The following is a 26,479-nucleotide window of genomic DNA, read 5'->3' as shown; positions in this document are numbered from 1 at the left end:
TCTGGGGGTGTGGTCAGTATACATTCTGTGTACAGAACAGCTCCAGGTAGCCATATTGCATTGCATTTCCAGAAAATTACAACAGCTGCAGATTTAAAAAGTAAAGGTAATTTTTAACAACATTCAATTACAATATGATTTGTGTCGCAATTGTAAACGCTATATTGTTTTTTCTTTGTTTGCCATTTTTTTCGCCACGAAACTGGAGTTACCCTTTAAGTTAATGAAACCCCAAATGCAAGTTGCAAACTGCAAAATGCATTTACCCGCTTTGAATAGCATTATACACAAGTACCATGCGATGGGTTGCAGCAAGTTTCCAAAAGTAGCGCATGCACTACTTTTGGTGCGGTGCAATTGCAGCCCTTTCAAAATGAATAGGCTGAAGTCACACCGCACAGAACTGCAAGTGAATCGCACAGAATGTAGAGCGTTCCTGTGCAATTCCGGGTTGGAGCAGGTCCTCAGACGTTCAACATCTGGTGTGGCGTTTCGGTTTCCAGCGACTGCTAGAAAAGGAGATAGCAATAAAAGACCCAACAGAGATTCTAATCCTTACATGTTCTCTTTAAAAAAAAAAAAAAAAGTTGGTCTCCAACCTGTTCCACTAGGGTGAGTAGTGTCACCTTAGAACAGGAAGTGCGTTACTGGCAGAACCACCGGGTGCAAGAAAAATCATGAGCAACCCCCACCCAAAAAAAAAAAAAAAAAAATGCAATGCAGCCACATTTTTTGGTGGCCATACACACTGATTATTGTTTTTTGTTTTTTTTTTTTCCTTTAAATGCAATCCGATTTTAAACTGACCACATTAGGCACATTCTTCCCAGCATGGTCAGTTTCTCCAAACAACTATAAAAACCCAAGCTCTCACTCTGTTGCGAATTGTAGGTCTGCAGCTCTCCTCAGATGGGGAAACTCCAGATACCATAAGCAAAAAAGAAAGGAGGCGCAAACACCTAGTGCATTACCCTTCGACACCTTTTAAAAATGTATTATAATGCCAAAAACACACTCACTGTGTATGTATTACAATGCCAAAAACATAAAGAATATAATCGCATAAAACATATCCACCTCAATGTGGAAAAGCACACGTCCCTGTGCTAGGAGAACTGACGCGTTTCGGGAGACAGCTCTGAGGAAGAGAGCATGTCTCCCGAAACGTGTCAGTTCTAGCACAGGGACGTGTCCTTTTCCACATTGAGGTGGATATGTTTTATGCGATTATATTCTTTATGTTTTTGGCATTGTAATACATACACAGTGAGTGTGTTTTTGGCATTATAATACATTCTTAAAAAGGTGTTGAAGGGTAATGCACTTGGTGTTTGCACCTCCTTTTTTTTTTGCTTATGGTAAGTTTTCAGCCTGTCTGTCTTTGTATGGCCAAGACCAGTGCTGACAACCCCCCCCCCCCCCCCCCATTTTTTAAATGTTTTTGTATGGCATTTCTGTCATTTTCTCCACCATCCCCTTGCATCCAGATACAGCTGCTCAGTGGCAGGCTGCACAGCGCTGCATGTGAAAGAGAGCAGGGTGAGAGGTGATGGGGTAACCAGTCTAGTGAGGAGGTTAGTCAGGGGAGACTCTCACTTCTGCTTCTGGTTTCCCTGCTAAACAGACTAATTACCGAAATCAGCTAAAAATACACAAAGCACGCACTTGAGACTTCCACGCGCATATCCTATACACAGGCACATATGGCTTTATGCTTACACCACCAAGAGAACCTACAAAGCTACATACACACAAAGGTTGTCCTACTCCATCCTCATGGAAATCATTTTAGACAATAGCATTCAAAAAATAATACCCATTTTATGACAAGTTTAATACTATAAAAGGTAATATTAAATAGTATTCATCATGCATCTAGTTACATTAGGAGTTTATAGGCTTTTTAAGACTCCACCGCGCCAATTGGTAACTTTTTTTAAATTTGGCCTGTGCATAGGTTCCATTGTTGCCAATCAGTAATGTAGAACTCGCATCACTCTGCCCCCTCTGTGAGGAGAATGTCATGATACAGGCTGGGTTTACAGAACTCCAGGACAGAAGGGCACTTACACATTGTGACATAGATGGGGCTCATGGTACACCAGGACTGAGGGGCACTCACATGTCGTGACGTAGACTGGGCTCATGGTACTCCAGGACTGAGGGGCACTCACATGTCATGACGTAGACTGGGCTCATGGTACTCCAGGAATGAGGGGCACTCACATGTCGTGGACACAGGTTGGGCTCTCAGTACTCCAGGACTGAGGGGCACTCGCATGTCACGAAACAGGCTGGGCTACAGGACGGAGGGGTACTCCTATCGTTATGCAGGCTGGGCTCATAGTACTCCAGGCCTCACATGTCATGACGTAGACTGGGCTAACAGTACTCCATGACTGAGGGAAACTCATGTCATGACATAGACTAGGCCCACAGTACTCTAGGAACAAAGGGCACTCACATGTCATGACGCAGGCTGGGCTCATAGTACTCCAGGACCAAGGGGCACAAGTGTATCATGATATAGGCTGGGTTTATAGTACTCCAGGACTAAAGGGCACTTGTGTATCATGACGCAGGTTGGGCTCACAGTAGTCCAGAACCAAGGGGCACTAGTGTCATGACGCAGGCTAGGCTCACAGTACTCCAGGACCAAGGGGCACTAGTGTCATGTTGCAGGCTTGACTCACAGTACTCCAGGACTGAGTGGCGCTTAGACATCACAATTGTACTTTAATGTATATTTAAATTCAGGAACAAAATATGTAATATATTGCAGCTAAAGCCGGCAATTTAAACCCCCTAACCTGCTGAACAGGCCGAGATTCGAACCATTTATGGACAGGCTGAATGTACCAAGTTGATTGATGGATCATCTTGGGTACAACCAGCCTGTCAGATTTAACATGCGAATTTTGCTAGCAGCCGTTATAGCCGCTAGCAATAACAACTGTTCTTCTGGCAGGGATGACTTTCCACGCCTTCTGCTGGGAGAACACAATAGTTCAGTGGGAGGCATTCTACCATCAACAGGGACTGTGTTGATGGGGGGGGGGGGGAACCAAAAGATTTTATTTCCTGCAACCTGTGGTAGGAAAGAAAACCACTATCTATGGCCTGTCCAACTAGTCCTTATTTGTGGTGGCTGCATTAGTTTGAGAGAAGAAGCAGCAGATTGATGAGCTCATTTATCTGTCACTCTGCAATCTCTTCCTATCAGCATGCCCCTTGCACTTCATCACATCTAAATGGTTCCTTGTTGCTTCTCCTTTTCCCTCTCTGAGCTTTGCGTATCACAGTTAGACATCCGCAGAACGAAAACATTTTTTTTTTTATTATGATCCGTTATTTACATAAATAAAAGTTTAGTTTAATTCATTTTTAGAATTAGTTTTGTTCGAAACGATTACGATTTTCCGTATTTGGTCAAATTGAACTCAATTCAACCGAAGTTGGGAAGCTCAAAAAGATTTAAATTCAAATTCCATTCAAAATTAGGGTTTTGAAGATGGTTATTTCATTCTCTCTTGTTTTTTCTATTTTATTCTATTCTTTTTATTCTTCTTCTTCTTTTATATTATTTATTCAGTAATTTTATTTTCTATTTGATTTTGAATTTATTTTCTATTTGATTTTGAATTTATTCTATTCGATTTTGAATTTCGTGAAGAGGATTATATTCTTTTATTCTATTGTTTTTTTTTCTATGCTAGTCAATTACATTTTTTTTCCCTATTCTATTCTTTTTTATTCTATTAAAATGTATTCTATTTGAAGTTTGAATTTCAGAAGATGATTTTATTTTATTCTATTTTGTTCTGTTTTAGGCCCCGTTCACATAGGGGCGATCCGACTTCGGGTGGCGACCTCCGAGGTCGCGGTGCGAGCAGCGCGCCGCGACCTCGGAGCGGCCGCCACGGACTTCATAACATTGAAGTCTATGGCGGTCGCCTCCGGGTCGCCCCGGACCCTTTTTCTAAGTCGGAGCGACTTGTGTCGCTCCTATTAGAACGGGTCCGCAGCTTCCCTATGGAAGGCGACCTACGGCGACCAGGTCGCCTTAGTGTGAACGGGGGCCAACACTATTCTTTTATTTTCCCTCCCTTTATTTTCTATTTTTTTTTTGGTGTTTATTTTTTTCTATTCTTTTATTTTGTATTCTGTTCTATTTTACTATATTATATTCTATTTTCTATTCTATTTGGAAATTCTAATTAGATTTAAAAAGTAGTCAAATTTTGTTTGAAAACTATTCGAATTCAATCCAAAATGTTGTTTTGTTATTTCTGGTTTGTTTAAATGCATTACTATTGTAATTGAAATTGACAAATTTTTTTGTCATTTTGATGTATCTGAATTTCTAAATAACAAAAAATTTGTCCGAATTTCAATTCGGAACGAAACTAAGGCTCGGTTCACACTATTGCGATGCGGGAAGGCTGCGAATTCGCAGCCTGTTCCCGCATCGCACACGCACCCCCGGCAGTTCACACTGCCATATGCGATCCGCTGGGGGTGTCAATGTAATCTTAACGACACCCCCAGTTTGATCGCATATCGCAGTGCGATCGTGCAGTTCGCACAGGATCGGATCGCACAAGTGTGAACCGCTGTGCGATCCGATCCTGATGCGGCAGCAAAAATGCCTCCTGTGCGTCTTTGCTGCGGGTGCGATGCGAATTTAGCCATACAAACTGTATGGCTAAACTCGCACCGCACAGCTGATCGCATGTCATGTCGGAGCAGTGCGCTCCGACATGACATGCGAACCCGGCACACGCAGAAGTGTGAACCGGCTCTTAGCCATACAAACTGTATGGCTAAACTCGCACCGCACAGCTGATCGCATGTCATGTCGGAGCAGTGCGCTCCGACATGACATGCGAACCCGGCACACGCAGAAGTGTGAACCGGCTCTTACACTGAATGCATAAATAAAATAAAAAATAAAAAAATGAATTTAATGAAATATTAAGGGATTACAGAGCTGCATTTATTTGGGTCTTTTATATTGGGTCAGAGTTTAGCTTTAGGCTACATTCACACCTGAGCGTAGCGTTTTTCGCGCGTTTTTTACCGCGATTTTACCGCGATTTTTGCGGCGTTTTTTACCGCGATTTTTACCGCGATTTTTGTGCAGGCGTTTTTAGATTGAATAGAGATCAATGGAAAACGCCTGTAATCTGCCCAAAAAGAAGCTCATGTACTTTTTTGAGCGTTGGGCGTTTTGTATACAGCGTCAAAACGCTCAGATGTGAACAGGGGCCATTGAAATGAATAGGATTTGTCTTGTTGGGCGTTTTGAGAGCTGATCCTAGAGCAGAAAAACGCCCCAAAAACGCCCCAAAACGCCTAGATGTGAACGGAGCCTTAGGCCTCATGCACATGGACTTATAATAAGAATCTTTTTTTTCCTGCCAAAAAAAAAAATGCTCTCAGAGTTAAGATATGTATGTATACATGCATGGCGTTTAAACATAAATGCATTCTAATTTATTCTGGCCATTTATGAGCACGTTCGCGCTTACGCTAGTTTTTCTGCTTTAAAGCTCCTCTCCGAACGCAATTTTGGTGGGGTTTTTTTTTTCAGCCTGTAAACGCTTCCTCTCATATGCCATATGCATGGCCACATATGCTAACATAAAAGTGCTTTTACAGGCGTAAAAATCACGGAACTCCTGTATAAGCGACATTTTTTAAGCTCGGTGTGCATGAAGCCTTAAACCTTACACCAGTTATACTTCAATGCCTACATACTATCAAATCAGAACAAGACAGAGGACTAATGAACTGCATTTGTCTTAATCACTTTAGCATTCAGTCTTGGTGTCGCCATACATGACTTTGCCAATTTGCATAGAAATTCCAGCCAACTGGTGCAGACAAGGGCACCCACTGCACCCCTTTCAGCCCCATCTGGCTCAACAAAATTCAATTGTTCCGTCAACTTTTGCAGAAGAAGCTGGATGTAAAATTGACAGCCAAGCAGTGACAGCAGCCAATCAGCTGTTGTCACTGTTTGGGTATTCTGGCAGAGCCGTCTGTCAGAATACAATAGGTTGCAGTGAAGATTCTCACATCTGCGATGTTTAGTGTGGATGGAGGAAGCTGTTAGGAGGTCCTTCATTCCAGTATTTTGAATTAAATCTGTGTGTGTATGGCCAGTGGCTGGATACACACTATACAATTTTCTTTAGATTTTTTCCTTAAGAGTCGGTTCACACTGGGGCGGCAAGACTCCTTACTACTTCGGGGGCAATTTGTGCATTACCATGCACCACGACTTCGGAGTGACTTGCAGGGACTTCACATAATGGAAGTCTATGCAAGTCGCTCCGAAGTAGTACAGGACCCTTTTTCTAAGTCGGAGCGACTTGTGTCGCTCCTATTAGAACGGGTCCTGTAGCGGTCAATGGACCGCGAGGGAGCGCGACTTGTCAGGCTGACAAGTCGCACTAATGTGAACCAGCTGTCAGACTTACCAAAACCATATAATATGAGGGCAGACCTAAACACTTTCAATTTGTATGCAATCAGGCAGGCCCTTGCACTACAAAGTTGAAAGTAAATCTAATGGAAATCTACCAACAAAAGTTGTATAGTGTTTATCCAGCTTTAGAGTGCTTGTAAACCTCAGACATAAAATATAAACAAAGCATATCCCTCTATAGTGTGTACTTGTCTAAATTAAGAGCGCTACGTGTAATTTCTGTCTGCAGCTTCCTTCCTCTGCCATCAGCATGGATCACTTCTGGCAAGTTTTCCTGACATCAAGAGAAATTTGGTGACAGAGAAGGGATATCCAGCACACAACCTGTGATTGACAGCCTCAGCTCTGTTGCTGTGTGAAAGGGGTGTGTCCCTTCCCTTTCAATCAGCTCTGCAGAGTTTAACTTTAACTCTCTGCCCCCTTTATTCTGACAGCTCAGACAAGCTTTATAAATTCTGGACTTTGAACGAATGTAGAGAAGAGAAGACTGCAAATAGTCAGGTACAACTTATGTAAGAGGATTTATTATATCTCTGTGCATCAGTCACTTCACTGGGTATATGTAAGGGTTTACTACCACTTTAAAGTGATTCTAAAAGGCTGCATTTTTTTTTTAAATAAACAAACATGTTATAATTATCTGCTCTGTGCAGTTGCTCTGGTCCCAAGCCGGTCCTGACTCCTCCCCCTGCCGAGTGCCCCCTATAGCAAGCCCTTGTCCATTCACACACAGAGCATGGCTCTTGCCTGCCATCCGCTCTCTCCTCATTTGCTCATTGGCGGCTGTGATTGATATCAGCAGGACCCAATGGCTCCCTCTACTGTGAGCCAATGAGGAGGGAGAGACTGAGGGGAGCCTCTGCTCTCATGCACATCGTTGGATCGAGATGGGGCTCAGTTAAGCATAAGGAGGGCTTGGAGGGGGGGTATAGCCGCACCTTAAAAGTGATTGTAGAGTTTTTTTTTTCTAAACAATCCTGTTATACTTGCCTGCGCTGTGCAAGGGTTTTGCACAGAGCAGCCCAGATCCTCCTTATCTGGGGTGCCCTGGTGTCGCTCCTGGCTCCTCCTCTTCTTTGGGTGCCCCCACAGAGAGCCGCTTTCAATGGGGGCACCCGTGCGGGCGTGCTCCCAAGTCCTGCTGCTGCATCCCTTTGACAAAGACAGCAGGACTCGGCCCCGCCCCCCGCTCCCATGTCACTGGATTTGATTTGATTGATAGCTCCCGCTGCTATCAATCTATACAATGAGAACAGAGACAGCAGGTGCAGCTGCTGGGCACGTGCCCGTCGCTGGAGCAATCAGGTTCAGGTAAGAAATAAGGAAGGGGAGGGGGGGGCTGGGGGGCAGGTGAAGCAGAAAAGGTTTTTCACCTTAATGCATTAAGGTGGAAAATGATGATACTTTTACAACTCCTTTAATACATAAAATTGCAAAAAGGTAAGAAAAAAAAAAAACCTACTGCCTTTAGAACCAAAAAGCACCATTTCCCTTTATAATATTTTCTACATTTACAGTATTTGCTGTGTGGTCTAATTTTTTTTCACCTTTCTTTACCTTTTGCATTGATTAACACCCCCCCCCCCCCCTCCAGCATTTTGGCAGTTGCCATCAGCTGACCACAGTGCAGTCCTGTATTTAGGGAAATTAGCTGCGGGAATCATGCTACTGACTGCATCTGCCAGGAGTGCACAATGCAGCTTACAGCAGCCTCCGGAGAGTGCCAGTAAATGATTTCCCATATTATCGGCTGACTGCACTGTACAGGGATCAAGGGTAGCTGATTTAATCTAACACAATGCGTTAATGCAATAGCGTTCGGTCAAACCTTTCAAAACAGACATTTCCGAAACCTCCCACACGAGCGCACAATACTCTCACAATGCATTTTTATCATAACATATAATCGCTTTATACTTTTCACTCCACGCAGACCGGGGTAGAATGTTTCTCTCACTTTCATTTCCCATTGTTCATGTACAGCAGCACTCTCACTCTGCCTTCTCTATATACAAAGTGCCTGTACCATTCAGGGACAATTTTGGAGCCAACCTGCTATTAAAAATTTGTTGTTCGCCTGAATCATGAGGGGGCATGGAAGCATTAACAAATCAATTATTGTGAGTCACAGCTGAACTCAGGGCACTAAAACTTTCATTTAAGTATATTCCTTAATAGCCACAAGAGATATAAATCCACTTTGTGTTCACTGAACGCCTTTACAAACCCAGGTGTTACCTTGTAAAAGTAGCAGTGACATCATCACTGTGTTGTACATAGCCTGTGCAGAAAGCAGAGCTGTGGGAGGGACCCAGTATGCTCCACCTACTACAGGCTGCCTGCACAAAACTACAGGAGGGGGCGGAGACAAGACCAGTCCCCCTGCACAAGGAGAGAGAGCAGCAGTGAGCGGTCTTTATTACTGGAAGGAAAAGTCTCACACTGGATTACTGCACAGATCTGGAAGAAATACACAAAGCACACTAAGATTCAAGGAAGAATTTACATGATGAATGTACACTATATTACCAAAAGTATTGGGATGCCTTCCTTTACATGAACCTTAATGGCATCCCAGTCTTAGTCCATAGGGTTCAATATTGAGTTGGCCCACCCTTTGCAGCTATAACAGCTTCAACTCTTCTGGGAAGACTGTCCACAAGGTTTAGGAGTGTCTATTAGGAATGTTTGACCATTCTTCCAGAAGCACATTTGTGAGGTCAGGCACTGATGTTCGATGAGAAGGCCTGGTTCGTAGTCTCAGCTCTAATTCATCCCAAAGGTGTTCTATCGGGTCGAGGTCAGGACTCTGTGCAGGCCAGTCAAGTTCCTCCACCCCAAACTCGCTCATTCATGTCTTTATGGACCTTGCTTTGTGCATTGGTCCAAATCATTTGGTGGAGGGGGGATTATGGTGTGGGGTTGTTTTTCAGGGGTTGGGCTTGGCCCCTTAGTTCCAGTGAAGGGAACTCTTAAGGCATCAGCATACCAAGACATTTTAGACAATTTCATGCTCCCAACTTTGTGGGAACAGTTTGGGGATGCCTCCCTCCTGTTCCAACATGACTGCACACCAGTGCACAAAGCAAGGTCCATAAAGACATGGATGAGCGAGTTTGGGGTACACACTTGTATGGCAGAGATCAGTGGGAGATCTTTCCAATCTCCCTGCCGGCACATAGAGTGCTAATGTGAAGGGAACTCTTAAGGCGTCAACATACCAAGGCCAGGCCAGTCAAGTTCCTTCACCCCAAACTCGCTCATTCATGTCTTTATGGACCTTGTTTTGTGCACTGGTGTGCAGTCATGTTGGAAAAGGAAGGTGCCATCCCCAAACTGTTCCCACAAAGTTGGGAGCATGAAAAATGTCTTGGTATGCTGATGCCTTGAGTGTTCCCTTCACTGGAACAAAGAAAGAGGCCAAGCCCAACCCCTGAAAAAAAACCCCACACCATAACCCCCCCCTCCACCAAATGATTTGGACCAGTGCACAAAGCAAGGTCCATAAAGACATGGATGAGCGAGTTTGAGGTGCAAAGGGTGGGCCAACTCAATATTGAACCCTACGGACTAAGACTGAGATGCCATTAAAGTTCATGTGGGTGTAAAGGCAGGCGTCCCAATACTTTTGGTAATATAATGTATGTGTGAGGGGTATTAAAAAAACATTTGCTTGCTGCATTTTTAATGCATTCTAATCAAAATGCACGTTTCAATGGTAATGCACATAAAGTGCATGTAAAACACACCTAAAGTGCACTGCACAGATACGAACCCAGCTTCTGTCACTATATTTGTAGAAAACACAATATCTGGAACCAATAAAAACTCTTTGCAACTTGGTGTGGCCATCGCTCTCAGCTGCCAAATGCTTTGGCATGAATTCAAATTTCAGTGTGCCCACCAATCATAGCTGAGAAGGTCCTAAAAAGAAGGTTCAGGTCCCAGGGACCTTCAGTGCACATATTGATATGAGCATACCGATCTGTATTCCTGTGTGAAGGGTCATCTTCAGGGCTTCGGACGCACAGGTGTTCAGTGCGGGGACAAGGTCACCCAGAGCCCAGGGTGAACATGCCAAACTGCAGCCCACCCCCCAAGATGTATGAGCATTTTGTTTCAGCAAAAATCCCCCCACAAAAACACTCAACAACACTAATGTGTATGCTTAACCCACCCCCCCCCCCCATCCCCTGAAGCATATATCCACCCCCTGCTGAAATCCCCCACCTCAGCACAAATCTTTGCCCCCCATCCCCCAAAAATTTCCCCTTCTAGTAGATACATTCCTCCCCCCACTTCAAATCCCCCACCCAGCACAAACAATATTTACCCCCTGCAGCTCCCCAAATTTCCCCTTCCAACACAAATCCCCCTCCCCTTGTGGCGCGCCCCCCCCCCCCCCACATCATACCACAGTGCCCAAGGCAGCCGCTCCTCCTGCCCACCCCTTGTACTGGCAGCTTGTTGAAATCAGCGATAGTCAACTGGCTGCATCCACACGCATTCTAGAGCGCACATGTCTGCAAATTGGATGCGTGGATCAGAACTCAGTCTGTCTGTCTCATGATCCATGCATTGAACCCGCACTCCAGGATGCAAGTGGGAGGTGCCTATCACTGATTTCAAAGAGCTGCCTGCACAGAACTCCTGTGCATCCCCAGCAGCTGAAGACAGCTCTTCACACATGCAGTGCACATGCGTAAACGGGCCTTTACTAAGAGATTGTTTGCACTAGCAGTCAAGGGGTGCTAAAACCCCACAGTTCAGTCACATTTTTACCATCCCCCATTAACTGTAGAGGCAGCAGCCAGGTGCGAACACATCCCTTCGGCCCCTTTCACACGGGCGGTGCGCCCGATGGACTCAGTTTTGCTCAACAGGGATCGATCCGCTGTTCCCCGCTGAGCAGGCGGATCACAGCTCCGTCTCCGCTTACTTTGCAGAGATGGAGCTGTCACATCCCCGCTCTTGGATGAGAACGAACCACCTGTCCATTTTCATCCGATCTTATCAGATCCGATCCTCTAGCCGGATGGAAAATAGGGTTTCCATCCGTCCAGATTTCACGGACAGGATCGGATCGGATACCAGCGGGTGTCAGTGGAGATATCTCCGCTGACACACGCTGCACCATAGGGATGCATGGAGCATTTGATCCGGTCCACCTGAAAAACTGACAGGCGGACCGGATTGGAAAGCCCGTGTGAAAAGGGCTTTAGACATTATCTTTGCTTTGTGGCAGATTTATACCCCCTATTACTTTTGGTGGACATATTGGGGTTCATTTACTAAACCTGTAGAGTGCAAACTCTAGTGCAGCTGTGCATACTAGCCAATCAGCTTCTAACTTCAGCTTGTTCCATTAAGCTTTGACAAAAAAAAAAAAAAAAAACTGGAAGCTGATTGGTTTCAGCAGGCAGTGGGGTGATTTTACTAAAAGTGGAAAGTGCGAAATCTGGTGCAGCTCTGCATAGAAACCATTCAAGCAAACGGGGTCACTCAGCAAACTTTTTGCAACTGCGTGCAACAATACGGTGCACTAGTTCAAGATCAAGGGGTCAAATGCTCCCTGGTACGACAGCATTGTAAATGAGCCCTAGAGGAGGTTTCCCTGCTCTGTTCCTGCATATGCTTTGGAGGGGATAGGCACCGGTCAGGTGCACAGCTAAGATCAGGGTCACGATTTGCCTCTTTCTTAGGGCTCTTTCACACGGGCGATCAGATCAGATCCGCCTGTCAGTTTTTTAGGCGGATCTGATCGGATCCTCCATGCAGCTCTATAGGGCAGCAGATGTCAGCGGAGACACCTCCGCTGACACCCGCTGCCATCTGTATCCTATCCTGTCCGTGAAATCTGGATGGATGGAAACCCTATTTTTCCATCCGTTCAGGGATCGGATCGGATGAGAGCAGATAGGCGGTCCGCTCTCATCTGATCCCCCATAGAGAGCAGCGGGAGCTGTGAAACCTCCCTCTCCGCACTGCAAGCGGAGACGGAGCTGTCATCCGCTGGCTCAGCGGGGATCGATCCCCGCTGAGCAGCACGGATCCGCCTACGGAGGCGGACCGTGTGAAAGAGCCCTTACTCAATTAGAGCAAAAATAGTAACAATGCATCCGTTATGACACCTCCAAATTTTAGGATCTTTTAGAAGATTAAACTGGAGAAATGTTTTAAAAACTTTCTGAAAATGTCAACCCTCTGTTATCCAATGAGATAAAAGCATTCATTAAACGAGAAGCCTATTGGTTGCTGTGGGTTAATCCACCCTGCCATCCCATCTTTTACTGGTTGCTCAGGCTGACCTAGATCAGGCACAAAGTTCCCCCCTCTGGCTGTAAAGACATCACCATTGAATGGATACCATAAGAAGATGTAGCCGTGCTTCCCCCAGCATCCCCCATCTAACTGCAGCATCCCAACACATGCAAGCTGTTCCCCCATCAGCCCCCACCCCCTTCTCCACCACTTTGCTCACCTGTTGCCCAATGATTAGAGATCACCATGATGGGAGCTGCAAGCCAGTACAGATCACAGCGAATATGAGAATGATGAGACAGAGACCGGCTGTAGGAACTAACCCACCCACACCCAGCATTAACCCCAACCCTGCCAGAGTCACTGCATTAACCCTTGAGGGAGCAGACTGAAACTGCTGACAGTAAGCTGAACTGCACTTGCTGCTTGTGTACTCTCATTCTCACTGGTGCACTCTCAGTCTTCAGCAGGATTGCCTTTCTCTACAACTTTATAATCTTCCACTGCAATCACAATATCATAGATTGTATTCCTTTAAAAAAAAAAAAGCACATTTTTGGGAATTACACAAAAATGACCCCTGTTGTGCGCCTTTCCCTGTGCTGCAAGAGTTAAATGCTTGTTAACCACTTGCCGAACCAGCAGCCGTACATATACGCGAAACAATGTTCCGCGAAACAATATACCTGTACGCCGCTTTGCGGGGGCGCGCACGCGTATTTGCCACAGGGGAATTCAATTTGCGGGCCCGACGGCCACCTGCGATCGCTCCCCGTGGGGACAGAATGGCGGTCTGCCGTACTGCTGTTCTGTCAGTTATGAACACAGGGATCCTGTGTTCCTCTTATTTAGGAACACAGGTCTCTGTGTTCATCCAGCAAGTCCACCCCCCCCCCGCAGTTAGAAAGCACCCCATAGGGACACATTTTACCCTTTGATTGCCCCTGGTGTTAACCCCTTCCAAGCCAGTGTCATTATTATAGTAACAGTGCATATTTTTAGCACTGATTACTGTAGTAATGTCACTGGTTCCCCCCAAAAGTGTAAAAAAAGTCAGTTAGGTGTCCGATCTGTCTGCCGCAATGTCGCAGTCCCGCTATAAATTCGCTGATCGCCACCATTACTAAATAAACTAAATAAAAATGACATAAATCTTTCCCCTAGTTTGTAGACGCGATAACGTTTGCGCAAACAAGTCAATATACACTTATTGGGATTTTTTTTTACCAAAAATATGTAGCAGAAAACCAATTGGCCTAAAATGATGAAACATTTTTTTTTTCGGGAATGTTATATAGCAGGAAGTAAAAAAAAATATTTATTTTTTTTTCAGAATTGTCGCTCATTTCTTTTTGTTTATAGCGTAAAAAATAAAAATTGCGGCGGTAATGAAATACCACCAAAAGAAAGCTTTATTTGTGGGAAAAAGGACATAAATTTTATTAGGATACAGCGTCGCATGACCGCCCAATTGTCAGTTAAAATGCAGTGCCATATCGCAAAAAATGGCCTGGTCAATTCCGGTCCAGAAGTGGTTAAAGTGGTTGTAAAGGATCACCTTGTAAAACAACCCTTTCAGTTTAAAATGGAAATTAAAGGAAAAGCATTTGTGTATAGTTATAAAAAAACATTATAAATATAATTTTTCCCTTTTTTTTTTTATAAAAGATCACATTCTCTCTGTTCTCAGCTGCATAAGAGCTGGGGAGGAGAAGCAGCAGTACACTGAGCTTCCTACTGAATAGCTGTGCGGCGGGGGCGTGTCAGGACAAGTCTGATCATTGGAGTACACTGAGTTCCCAGTATAGCTAGAGAACTTACCATGCTGTGCTCTCCTGCTTAGTGTAGTCAGTTTTTAATAGAAAAAGCAAGGGACTGGCAGGAACACCAGGGATTTCACATGAAGGAGGCAATACAAAGAGAACAGGATACTTTCTCATATAAGTACATGGTACAGCAGGCACATATCAGGATATGAAGTGTTGGGGTAACAAACATTTTAAGCCTAGGGGTAGAGGAATATGGTGTGAAACTTACCCTATTACTTGCACTAGCAGGCTTCTTCCATCTGTGCAACCAGTTCCCTGAAGCCTCTTCTCTTAGGCTTGGTTCACACTAGTGCGGGCCATGCATCCTGCGTTTGCTCGAGTACAGCAGCCCATTCATTTTATTGGGCTGCTATGCCATGTGAAATGCACAATGTACCTTTTTAAACACACGTCCGTAGGAAAACTGCATAGTTTTTTTGACCAAGCAGTTTTTCTGTGATTCCTGCACCCATGATCGCGCTGCGGGCTGAGATGCTTGGGGGTGCCATTCAGTGGCAGCCCCGGGCGTTTCGCAAGAGCAGTGCAATTGAGCTGTGGGTGGTTGCGTGAATCAAACACATAGCCCACACTAGTGTGAACCAAGCCTAAAGCTGGCCATAGATGGATCGAATCTCAGCCGGTTCCACAGGGACTGCACAAGATTTGATCCATGTATGGGCAGGTCGATCCATCGATCGACTTCAGTACAATCAGCCTGTTGGATTTTAGTTATGCGATTACTACCGACGGCTATAGCTGTATGTTATATGCCGAGTTCATCATATACAATGCAGGGCCAACAGCCCAGTATTGTACTTGAGAATGGCAAGAGAGCATCCACAGGCTGGAGCAACAGAGTTAAAAGGGGAGTCCTGAAGCTCAACAGAGCGAGGAATTTAGCCATGATGCGGTGGGAAACTGCTGCAAAGCCTATGATCATGACTGGATGCACACAAAAAAGCTGTGCAAATAGGCAAGAATATCTGCGGCCATCAACAGCCTATCATTGCAGAGTATGGGCCCGGCAGCAGAGCAGCTCTCTGTATGCAACTGTAAATCCCAGAGCAGGAATCAGTAACTTCCTGCCACTTGGATTTGCACCGTGGCTAAATGCCTGTGCAAAAGCAGCCTTACAGCTTATTCCTCTACCCATAGAGTTAAGGCAAGCCATACGTGCTGTTACACCAATATGAAAATATAATATAATGCATAGTTGTGGTAATGTCTATATATTTGGTCATTATACTGCCATCTTGTGATTATTTTGGTTGTTGCACTTGCCTTTCCCTTCTGTGTTTTTTCCTGTTCCCTTCCATTTATGATGTATTTCCTGTTCCTCTTTCTTTATGCTTGTGGGGATAGAGATGGCCACATCTGTCTAGGCCTTCATATAATCTGTTTTGACCTGCAGATACCATCTTTCAATCATCTGCCACATTTTGTTGTCTGCTATACCTACTGCTTGCAATAAAACCTATGTGGATGGAAAGAAACGGTGTCTGGTGAGTTCATCTATCTGATAACGATTGTCCACGGTGATTGTATCTGCTTATACAGGCCACGAATAGGTCTCAGCAAGGGATAAGTCACTATTACAACAATTGGAGTCAGAATACCATAGATGATTTGATTTTCTTTCCAGCAACTGCAGACTGCAGTCCACAAACCGTCACCATCAAATTTAACTGACCTTGAGCAGTTCTGCAAAGAATGGGCAAATATTGATTTGAAGGGACTATCCCTCATTCAGAACAAAGTCCCCCTGCCCCTTTTTCCTCCTCTTTTGTCCCCTTTTTGGTCTGATCTATATAGCTATATGTAAAATGCACTATCTTGTTTTACAGTGTTAAACCTTTCATCCAATTTCTAAATTGCTGCATTTGTAAATTCCAAGAGCCAATATAAAGGAATAGTAGTGGTAAAAATCATTTTGTGTCCTATGCCTACATCCTTTTGCTAATAGGCGTTCCTCATTCCCATCTCAGAAAGTTGGGTGGGTGGTATGCCCAACAGACTAAAGGCTGTAATTATAGCAAAAGGTGGTTCAACAAAATACTGACACAAGGGGATGATTCTTTTTCATTTGAATGTTATAAGTTGCACTGAGAAAATACAGCTGGAAAAAAAAACTGTGTCTGTCTTCATTTCAGGCTGCAAAGCAACAAAACTGGACTATTTTAAAGGGTTGGTGATACTTTTCTATAACTACTGTATGAACTGTGGTCAAATTGGTAAGTATCCATGAGTCTATAATCTAGCTCTGACCTGGGAAAATACCCCAAAGCCTACCATTATCATTGGAGAGGATAATTAGCCAGGATGGACTTGCCTGGCTGATAGCTACATATAAACATGCACGCTCAGCCTCTGCAGTTATGCACATCTATGCCAAGCACATGCTATAGAATGATCACACGGCATCTTTTGACGCTGTCCTATGTCTATTTTCCCCTATGCAGATGACTTCCTGCCCAGTGATCACACTGCAGGACACCATTGCCAACTTCAGTTAAAAATCAGAAGGCATTTTTTGCGCTGCGTTATTTCCATGACGCCTTTTCTGACGTTTGTGCTACAAAGTAATTAAACCGGCTAGCATGTTGTCAGTAGGTCATGTTAGAAGATCATTTTTAGAAAGACATTTTGCGGCCAGCATCTCAGTAGACGTCACTCACAAGTTATTGAATAGCAATCCCCTTGGTCCTGTCACGTAAAATGTGGGAAACGCTCAAAACAGGGCTTGAGGAAGCTCTAGTGAAATGCTTTTTAAAGTTTTCAATAGCGTTTAACCTAACTGTCAGATGGCACATAAAACCAACTGCCTGACCGCACCCCTAGGGCACAATGCTTTCCACTGCCAGCATTTACTGTAATCCTCTAATCCGAAAGTATAGCAGACAAGAAAACGCAGGTACTTACAGCAGTCATATGACCCTAGCCTTAAAGAGAACATTTACTTTGCCTAGACAGTGACAGGTTTGCTTGATATCAGGCATCACTATGATTTAAAGCTGAGGATTAACAAAACCATGGCCATTATTATGGAGTTGCCCCCCAATCCACCCCACTCTGTTTTTCCTACTTCTACTCTTCTGAGGAAGGCATGTCTATGAGTATCTGCACTCATTCAGCCAAAATTGTGTTTGTGATGTCAGATATCAATGTGAACAAGAAAACCTGGCTTGCAATCACTGTTCCAACTCATTCCATAGGTGTTCAGTTGGGTTGAGTTTGGACTATGCCCAGGCCACTCGAGTTCCCCTACAGCAAATTCAGAAAACCATGTGTTCATTGAGTTTTTTTTTTTTTTGCGCTCGGGCACAGTCATGATGGAATTGGAAAGAACCTTCCCCAAACAGTTTGTCACAAAGTTGGAAGTGCACAATTGTTTAAAATATCTTTGTATGCTGTACCATTGATAGTAATACTTCACCGAATGCAGTAATGTTGAGGGGAGTCCTCAAACCTTGGACCATAATTGTTACGCTCAGCGCTCCGGGCACCCTGCTGGCCTCGGAGCACTCAGAGCGTGTGTCCCCAGGCAGCGCTCCTGCGTCTCAGCGTGTGCGTCCTCGCTCTCTAGGGCGCGCACGCACCGGGACTCTTAGATCCAAAGGACCAGTGCACAGGTGATTGGTACCTGGTCCAAACTGGTTATTAAGGGTTAAGGTTTGTGAGAGGCAGTGCTGACTTAATTAGGCTTCACCTGTGCACTGCCCATAAATACCTTCTCCTCCCACAGCTTCCTGCCGGATCTTTGTGCCTTGTGCCTCTGAGAAAGCGTTCCCTACTGTGTTTGTTTGCTTTGCCTGTTGCCGAACCCGTTGCTACCGACGACTCGTCTTTGAACCTCTGCCGCCTGCCCTGACCTCTGCTACGTCTGACTACGCTCTTGCCTACTCCCTGTGTACCACGCCATATCAGCTGCCAGAGAGATCGAGTTGTTACTAGGGGACACGACCTGGTAGTTACCGCCGCAGCAAATCTATCCCGCCTTGCGGCGGGCTCTGGTAAAGACCAGTAACTGCTTAGAACCGATCCTCTAGTACAACCCGCGCCATCGCCTCTCTGGTCAAGAGGATCCACTACCAGTCCTGCCGGTTCATGACAATAATGTACATATAGGAATAAGGAGGGGAATAGGGAAGAGAAGTTGAGTGATCCAGCTGTCGCTTATCTCTGTTAGAAACATCAGCCATTGGGTACGGCTTTCAAACTTGTCTAACCAATCCTTTCCCCACTTCCCAAAGAGCACACTGTTCTTTCATACTTGTCCAACTGTTCTTTTTCCCACTTCCCCAAGAGGACATACTGTAGCTCTTTCAAACGTGTCCAGCTGATCTTTTCTCTACTTTCCCCAAAGCCCATTGTTCCTTCAAACTAATCCAACCAATCTTTTCTCTACACTTCCCCAAGAGTCCATTACTCTTTCAAACATGTCCAACTGATCTCTTTTCCCCTTTTCCATAATGCTCCATTCACACCTGAGTATATTCTTTTCAAGCGTTTTTCAGGCCTTTTTTCAGGTGTTTTTCAGGCATTTTTGCGGTCATTTTTTGCAGGTGTTTGGAGGCAGGCATTGATATCTGACCAAAAGTGCTTATAATCTGCCAAAAAAGAAGCTCATGAACTTTTTTGAGCTTCAGGCTTTTGCTTCAGGCGACAAAATGCTCATATGCGAACATGGGCCGTTGAAATGAATGGGATTTTACTTGTTGGGCATTTTGGAACTTCAGAGATGAGCGTTTTACAAACTGAAAAAACACTCAGGTGTGAATAGGGCCTTAGAGTCTATTACTCTTTCAAACATGTCCTACTGAACTTTTCTCCCCACTTCCAAGAGTCCATTGCGCTTTCAAACATGTCCAACCAATCGTTTCTCCCTATTTCTCCAACAGTCCTTTGCTGTTTCAAATTTGTTCAACCAATCTTTTCTCCATTTACCAAGATTCCATCGCTCTGTCAGACTTGTCCAACTTATCTTTTCTCACTTCACCAAAAGCCATTTAAAGTGGAGTTTCAGCCTAACCGCACACTCACCTGTCCCACGGTCCAGCGATGCGCCGTCTTCTCCCTCTCTGCTCTGCGGTGCCGGCATCACTGATGTGGGCACCCGGCTGTGACAGTTTGCGGCTTCACAGCCGGGTACGCACTGCGCATGCGCAAGTTGCGCTATGCGTCGTGATTGGCCGGCAATCTTCTGGGACCTCTGACATGTCCCAGAAGATTGCAGGGAGGGAGGGAGAGAGGAGAACTTCCGCTCAGGGCGCCGCGGCGCTCCGAGCGGAAGTGGGAGCGGGTACATGTCAAAACTAGGTACCCCCTCCCCCCCCCCCAAAAATGACATGCCAAATGTTGCATGTCAGGGGGTTAGGACTATTTAAAGCAGAAGTTCCACTTTTGGGTGGAACTCCGCTTTAACTGCAAGGAGTAAATTGCTGCTATAAATAAGAGCTCGACCGATTATCGGCAAAGCCGATATATCGAGGGCCGATCTGCACTTTCCCAGATATATCAGAATCGGCCCCTGAGGTTACCGATATTGCTGATATTTCGGGAAAGTGCTGTAGCGGAGTGATGCCTGCAGCTAGAGGCATTACCCCGGTACCAGCGTCCATAGAAGACGGTCGGCTGTCTTGTAATGACAACCGATGAGGCTGAGAAGCCGCTCGGCTGTCATTACAAGGAGCAGGAGGGGACGTCCCGTCCCCCCCTCCCGCCGCCTTCCGCGGCTCGCCCGGGTCTCCCGTCCCACCAGGAGACCCGGGCAACCATCCTGCTTGGCCGCCGAAGAGAAGACCCGATCAAAGCCGCATTCGGGTCTCTGATCGGGTCTCCGTGTAAAAATCCGGAAGTGATGTACTCGGTGCCAAATTTAAAAAAATTACAGCATTCAAAACAGCCAAACTTGACGTTTTGAATGCTTTTAAGTGCAGAGGAGGGGTTTGGGGTCTTTTAGTTCCCCAGATCCCTCCACAAGATTACCTGTAAAAAAAAGAAATTAAATGGGAAAAATAAATAAATAAAAAATTATGACCAAAATATCGGTATCGGTATCGGCAATAAAAAAACTATATCGGTCTATCACTACTGTAAATAATACATCATCATATAATGCATCCTAAAATATTGCTGATAATGATAGTCTACACTACTGTAGCTTCGTAGTATTGTAACCACAAAAAAGATAAGTCAAGATATGGAAACCTATATACCTATATTTGGAAATGATTTTACTCTTTTACATGAAGGTGACTTGTTTATTGGTCTTACCACCAGGCATTCAATAACACAGTGCAAAGTAATGTGAATAAAAAGCTGAACTGTGATTAACTGCACAAAAGAAATACACTTTGTGCTATATTATCAAATAAAGCCCATTGTCTCCCTGCATTATCTTGCTTTCCCTACAGTTGAAATCTCTACATACTACATTTACATTATAAAACTGCATTCCCTGGAGCTCAGTTCTGTCGTACTCATTGATAGATATGCTGCATAATTTATACCCCCTATACATTTATGAATAACTAGCATGTCACTTTATTGCAATGTATTCACAGTGACAGGCATACAAGGTTAACTCTTACCTGCCTCTTAATACAATTCCTTCACTTAATGCCTCCCACAGATTGACATGTGCATAGACTACAAGTCAACTTAAAAGGGATATTTGGGCACGTTACTAAGTACAAAAGCCTTATTAACACTTCCCAAATACAATTAGTCACATACAAAGTTTAATTTTCGTTTTGTGTCATCTTGCTGGACCCTACTGAGTAATATGCAAATTCAGGGCACCAGTCTTCTGGCATTTGGTTGCCACGTGTGTCGATAGTGTGGGAAAGGATTAGAACGTTCTGTGATTTTTATTGGCGACTGTATCCCCGTTAAAGAGATTTGCCTTCACTTCCTATTCCAGTGACATAGCAAAGTGGGAAAAGCTTTGAACCTCTGTATGATTTGGTTGTCTGTTCTCTCCCATCCCTGTAGCCCCTCACCTCTTCGCTTTCCCTCTTTTCTTGTTCTGGTGTCACAGGGACACAAAGTCAATCTCAGCAATGAGGTCAATAAAACCCGCCAGGGCTTCCTACTTTTCCCCCAACCTTTTTTAAAATTAAAAAAAGTTTTGGCTACAGGTAGGATTTAATTTAGAACACCTATACGCAAAGTCACAGGTCATTAAGGATGACTCAGAGCACACTATCAACCAACCAAAAGCAGGAGATTAGATGACATAACCTTGTCTGTCCTCTGGTTCCCAAAGCATTGTGGGACCTGGGTTGTCTCCTAACATAATGTGATTGAGGGAGAATGCCTCAAGTCTGAATGGTCCCTAAATGCAGAAGCAGTAAGGTACATAGACCATTTTGGAGAACTTTTTATTAGGTGAGTTGCGGTTAAATCTCATCATCTTCAGTGATCGTAGGTTACTGTTGTTCTCTCTTGGACAGTAGAAGCATTGTATGATTGCAGATGATCTTATTGCAGAAACCTATTATCATCAATATAAGTGAAAGAGAGTCACGCAAAGCACCCCCCAATCACTCATGAAGCTTGAGCCCTAAAACCTCAACTCTGACCATAGGGTACAACCATTTCCAGCATGATCTGTCAGCCTAAGACAGACAACTATTCGACATGGGACTTTAAAATCCACTATATCCTGAGCCATCATCTCAATAAGTTAGAGTTTTGGTGCCCAACCTACGGCCCAAGGACCACATGTCGCCCTTTGGTGTTTTCAATGCGGCCCTATGAACCCAGCAGTCAAAAGTAGGCGCTTTGGTTTGTAATGGGGCTGTGAACATAGCAGTTCCATGCGACATGTCCCCAGTCCCTGACTGTCTCATAACTAGTCTCTAACCATTCGCGTTGCAAAGTCTCTGACCTCTAGTAAGTCTGAAAGTCTGAAAGTCTTTTACAGCATAACATATAATACATATTATATGTAGCCCTTTGGTGACATATGAGGCCCCATATACTTTGCAAGTTGACAACCACTGGGTTAGAGCAATCTTTCTCAATAGAGGAACCCTTAAAGTGTAACTAAAGGATTTTTTTCCATTTCGAATAGAGTAGGGGAAGGTTATAACCCCTGTCAGTTTTTTTTTTGCCATCTGTGTCCTATTGGGGAGATTTCCCTTCACTTTCTGTCCAATAGCCAAAAAAAGGAAGTGAGAGGAAATCCCTCCAAAGTGAGGGAATCGAAGGGTGTCACCGGGGCTAGTGTGCCCATTGGAAGATTTCCTCTCTATTAGTTTTCTGATGTCAATCCAAAATTTGGGATTTTCCATTACTTTCACTTTCAACGATGACAGTAAGCAAGACAAATAGAAAGGGTGAATCTCCATAACAGGGGCACAGACAGCAAAAAAACCTGAAAGGTGTCCTAATCCCTCCCTACTCTATCCAAAACCAAAAATAAAATTTAAAAAAAAAGGTTTGCCTTTAGTTACACTTTAATTATTCATTTTCAGGTCTCAGGGAATCCCTGCTAAAATTAATTATTTGGTGGTCATCTGGAAAAATGCCCATTACATAGGTGGTCAGTGGGTCATAGGACTAGGACTAAGCAGGCACCATCAGATAGAGGTCAATTAGCCACAGCTCAATCCAGTACAGGGTAACAGACAAGTGGCTGCTCCGGGTGGTCTGACCGGTATTATCCTCTACAGTCCTTTCCCAAGTTCAGGTGCCAGCCCAGTTGGCCTTACTGCATGCAATGTAAAACTCAAAAGTCCAGACAACTGCACACCAAAACATCCAATTTTATTGAGTAAAAAGCAAGCAAATACAGTACCATGACATTGAGGACAGCAGAAGTCAATGCGTTTCATGCTATCTCAGCACTTACTCATGACTAGTTATGACACCCCCCTGAATATTGCTGTCCTCCTCATGTCATGCTACTGTATTTGCTGGCTATTTACTCAATAAAGTTGGATGTTGTTTTGCGGTGCAGCTGTTCGGACTTCTGGATTTTACATAGCTACAGCTCAAGGAACCCCTAGAAACCTTTGGAGAAACCCTCGGAATCCATGGAACCCTGGTTGAGAACGACCTTTAAAAAAAAAGAGTTACACAGAAGATTTTTAGTAACTTAGTTGTGCTACTAAAATTTCTAGTAGTAGAAATTGGTCACTAAACAGATGGAATAAATGGCTCCTTATGAATTTTCTGCCCATTTTACAGCTGGGATATGCAGAGATAAGCTCTGCATTGTGCAGGCTTCTGGTAAATAGCGATTGGCATGACAGAGCCTACCTCCCCATATCTCAAATGAAGACTGTACTGTATATGAGGAGATACAGCGCATGTAAACCCAGACAGGGACCCAAATAGGTCAGACCTTTTTTTTTGTCTTTGGCCCGAAAGATAAAGCATAGCTCTAAATAATTTATTTCACAACCTCTATGACAACACTGAACTTCTTTTATGTACAGATTCTCCAAATAATGCGTTAGTCCTTACCTTGCGATAATAAATCATAGTGACTCTTTATATTGACATCAGATGCTCTTGCGGCTTTTCATTTCGGAATAAGCAAACTTTATTTTGTATGTTTACTAAAATAAATACTTTAGATGTGTTTTCAGTTACAGAAAGTGAAGTAGGGTGTGATATGACTGCATGTTCTGACACTAAGGCAAGAGTCACTGCGTGATCGTTGGAGCGTGGGACTGTCCCGTAAACCACATCCTGCAATAACACAGCGACCTGGAACAGGTCCCTCCTAGATCTCGGTGGCATGCTGACACAGACAGCACCTGTTATAATATGACGTACGTAGCGCAGGGCTTTTGCTGTACACTGGCATTCAGAGAGGTAAACAGGATGTATTGCCTCCACTGCAGGACTTGTTGAGTTGCTATTAAAGCTGAACTTCATCCTTGAACAGTTGTGCAGGCTCCTCTTACATACTGAATTTGCACACTGCAAGCTTCTTACAATGTGCTTTAAAAACTGCAGAAAGTAAGATACTGTAGAGCCCGCCTTATTTCCTGGCTGGAGGATGTCTGGCATCATCTAACTCTCGGGTACTGAATAAAAATTCTCAGAGTTCCAATCAGTAAAGTTTTCTTACAGCCAAGGTCTAATTTGCATATTTGTGTGATCCTTCACATTACAGCCTCCTTCACAATCCCATTCTTACATCAGTGTACTCAGTCTCCCTTGCATATCACAATCATCCCCCTTTACATCACAGTCCCCCACTTCACATCACAGTCACCTCTTCACAGCGGTGTCTTCTGCCCCCCCCTTCACACCTCCCCCCCAAAGCAGTGTCCTCTGTCTCCTTTCACATCAACCTCCCCCCAAAGCTGTGTCCTTTGACCCCCCCCCCCCCCACAGCGGTGTCCTCTGTCCTCTTTCACATTAACCTTCCCCCCACAGCACTGTCCTCTGTCCCCTTTCACATCAACCTCCCCGCAAAGCGGTGTCCTTTGCCCCCTTCACATCCCCCCCACAGTGGTGTCCTCTGTCCTCTTTCACATCAACCTCCCTCCCACAACGGTGTCCTCTGTCCCCTTTCACATCACCCCCCCACAGTGTCCTCTGCCCCCTTTCACAATATCCCTCCCCCCCCCCACAGTGGTGTCATCTGGGCCCCTTCACATCCCCCCCTCTGCAATGCCCTCTGGTCCCCTTTCACATTACCCCCCACTATAGTGTCCTCCGCCCCCCTACATATCAACCCCCCCCCCCACCCCCTTCCCAGCCATGTCCGCTGCCCCTTTTAAATTTTGTATTGTGTATATACAGTCTAGCCATGTCCACTGCCCCTTCACATTACCCCCTCCCAACAGCCCTGTCCTTTTCTTCCACTTCACATCAGCCCTCCTAACCATGTCTTTTGCCCCCCTTCACTCTCCTACCTTACGTGGGTACACAGAGTGGAGAGCAGGAGGCAGGAGTTAACTTTTCATACCAACAAGCTAGTGACTGGTTGCTAGGACTGCACCGCTCCATAGCAACCAATCATCTGCTGGTTATGTTACAAGGTTAACTCCAGCTGCCCTCCATCCAAAGTTATCCTACTTCCTGCTCTCCACTCTGCTGTGAGGACAGTGGCAGAGGCTGGGACCACGATTGTTGGAATGGGACAGTGACTCGGTCCAGATCCGGTCCGCGGTCTACCATTTAGTGAAGCCTGTCCTGCCCCATTTCTCAACAGCTTAATGGTCCCTAGCCTATCTCTTTCATTTACTGGATTTCAGTTCTTTCAGTCTTTCAGGTTCAGTATCACATGTGGCATTACCTAGGGTGGTTTGTATGTAAAAAATAAAAGCTATTAAAGTAACATACTGGTCTAAAAGCTTGTCCAAAAAGGGTACAAAAAGCATCTATGAAATGTTAACATAAACATTTGTTAATAGTCTTTAGATTGACAGAGCCTCTCCTTTAGCAGAGATCAAGTGCCTAGGCTTTTAGACATGTGGCCAACAAAGAAAAGAACTTGGAGTTGTATTTTCTCCAAGATGAGTAGATCAGGCCTTCTATTATTTTACCCATCCCACAGCTTGTTCCCATTCGATTACAGGTCTGCTTTAAGTAAATTCCTAATCACTCCAGTAGTAACCCAAACCCAGGAGCTCTCAATAATGGTATTTTCAGCAGCAGGTGGGCTCTGACATACAAATTAAAGTGAACTTTCCCATTTCCTAAGCATATACAGCAAGCTTGACGATAATTAATCTGCTCTATCCATTGTTTCAAATACACTACTTCCTTCTCCAAAACAACGATTAAGCAGCATTGTTACTGATATTCAAATGTTGACTTTTTTGTTAAAAGTCAACAAATCATCATCTCCATTTTAAACCATTGCCTCTTGCCAGTGCTATATACATTCTGCCCTACAGAAAGCAGTAACCCATGGCTGTCACAGGAAAGGCAGAGGTGGCTTAGGCAC

The 26,479-nt window shown here is 44.6% G+C and overlaps 1 protein-coding gene across 1 annotated transcript in view; it reads right to left on the bottom strand.

Moving 5' to 3' along the window:
* The window catches only part of POU2F2 (POU class 2 homeobox 2), a 75,677-nt gene extending 62,656 nt beyond the window's left edge, over positions 1-13,021 (bottom strand). The window contains exon 1 of the mRNA XM_082273111.1: positions 12,975-13,021. Coding sequence (XP_082129237.1) covers positions 12,975-13,002 — 28 coding nt within the window. The 5' untranslated portion in view covers positions 13,003-13,021. The remainder of the gene's footprint in view (positions 1-12,974) is intronic.
* Positions 13,022-26,479: the final 13,458 nt, after the last annotated feature.

The sequence above is a fragment of the Pelophylax lessonae genome, assembly GCF_965119305.1.
Source record: "Pelophylax lessonae genome assembly, chromosome: 12".
Lineage (NCBI taxonomy): Eukaryota > Metazoa > Chordata > Amphibia > Anura > Ranidae > Pelophylax > Pelophylax lessonae.
The sequence above is the reverse complement of the archived record's forward strand: the minus strand, read 5'-3'. Positions and strand labels throughout refer to the sequence as shown.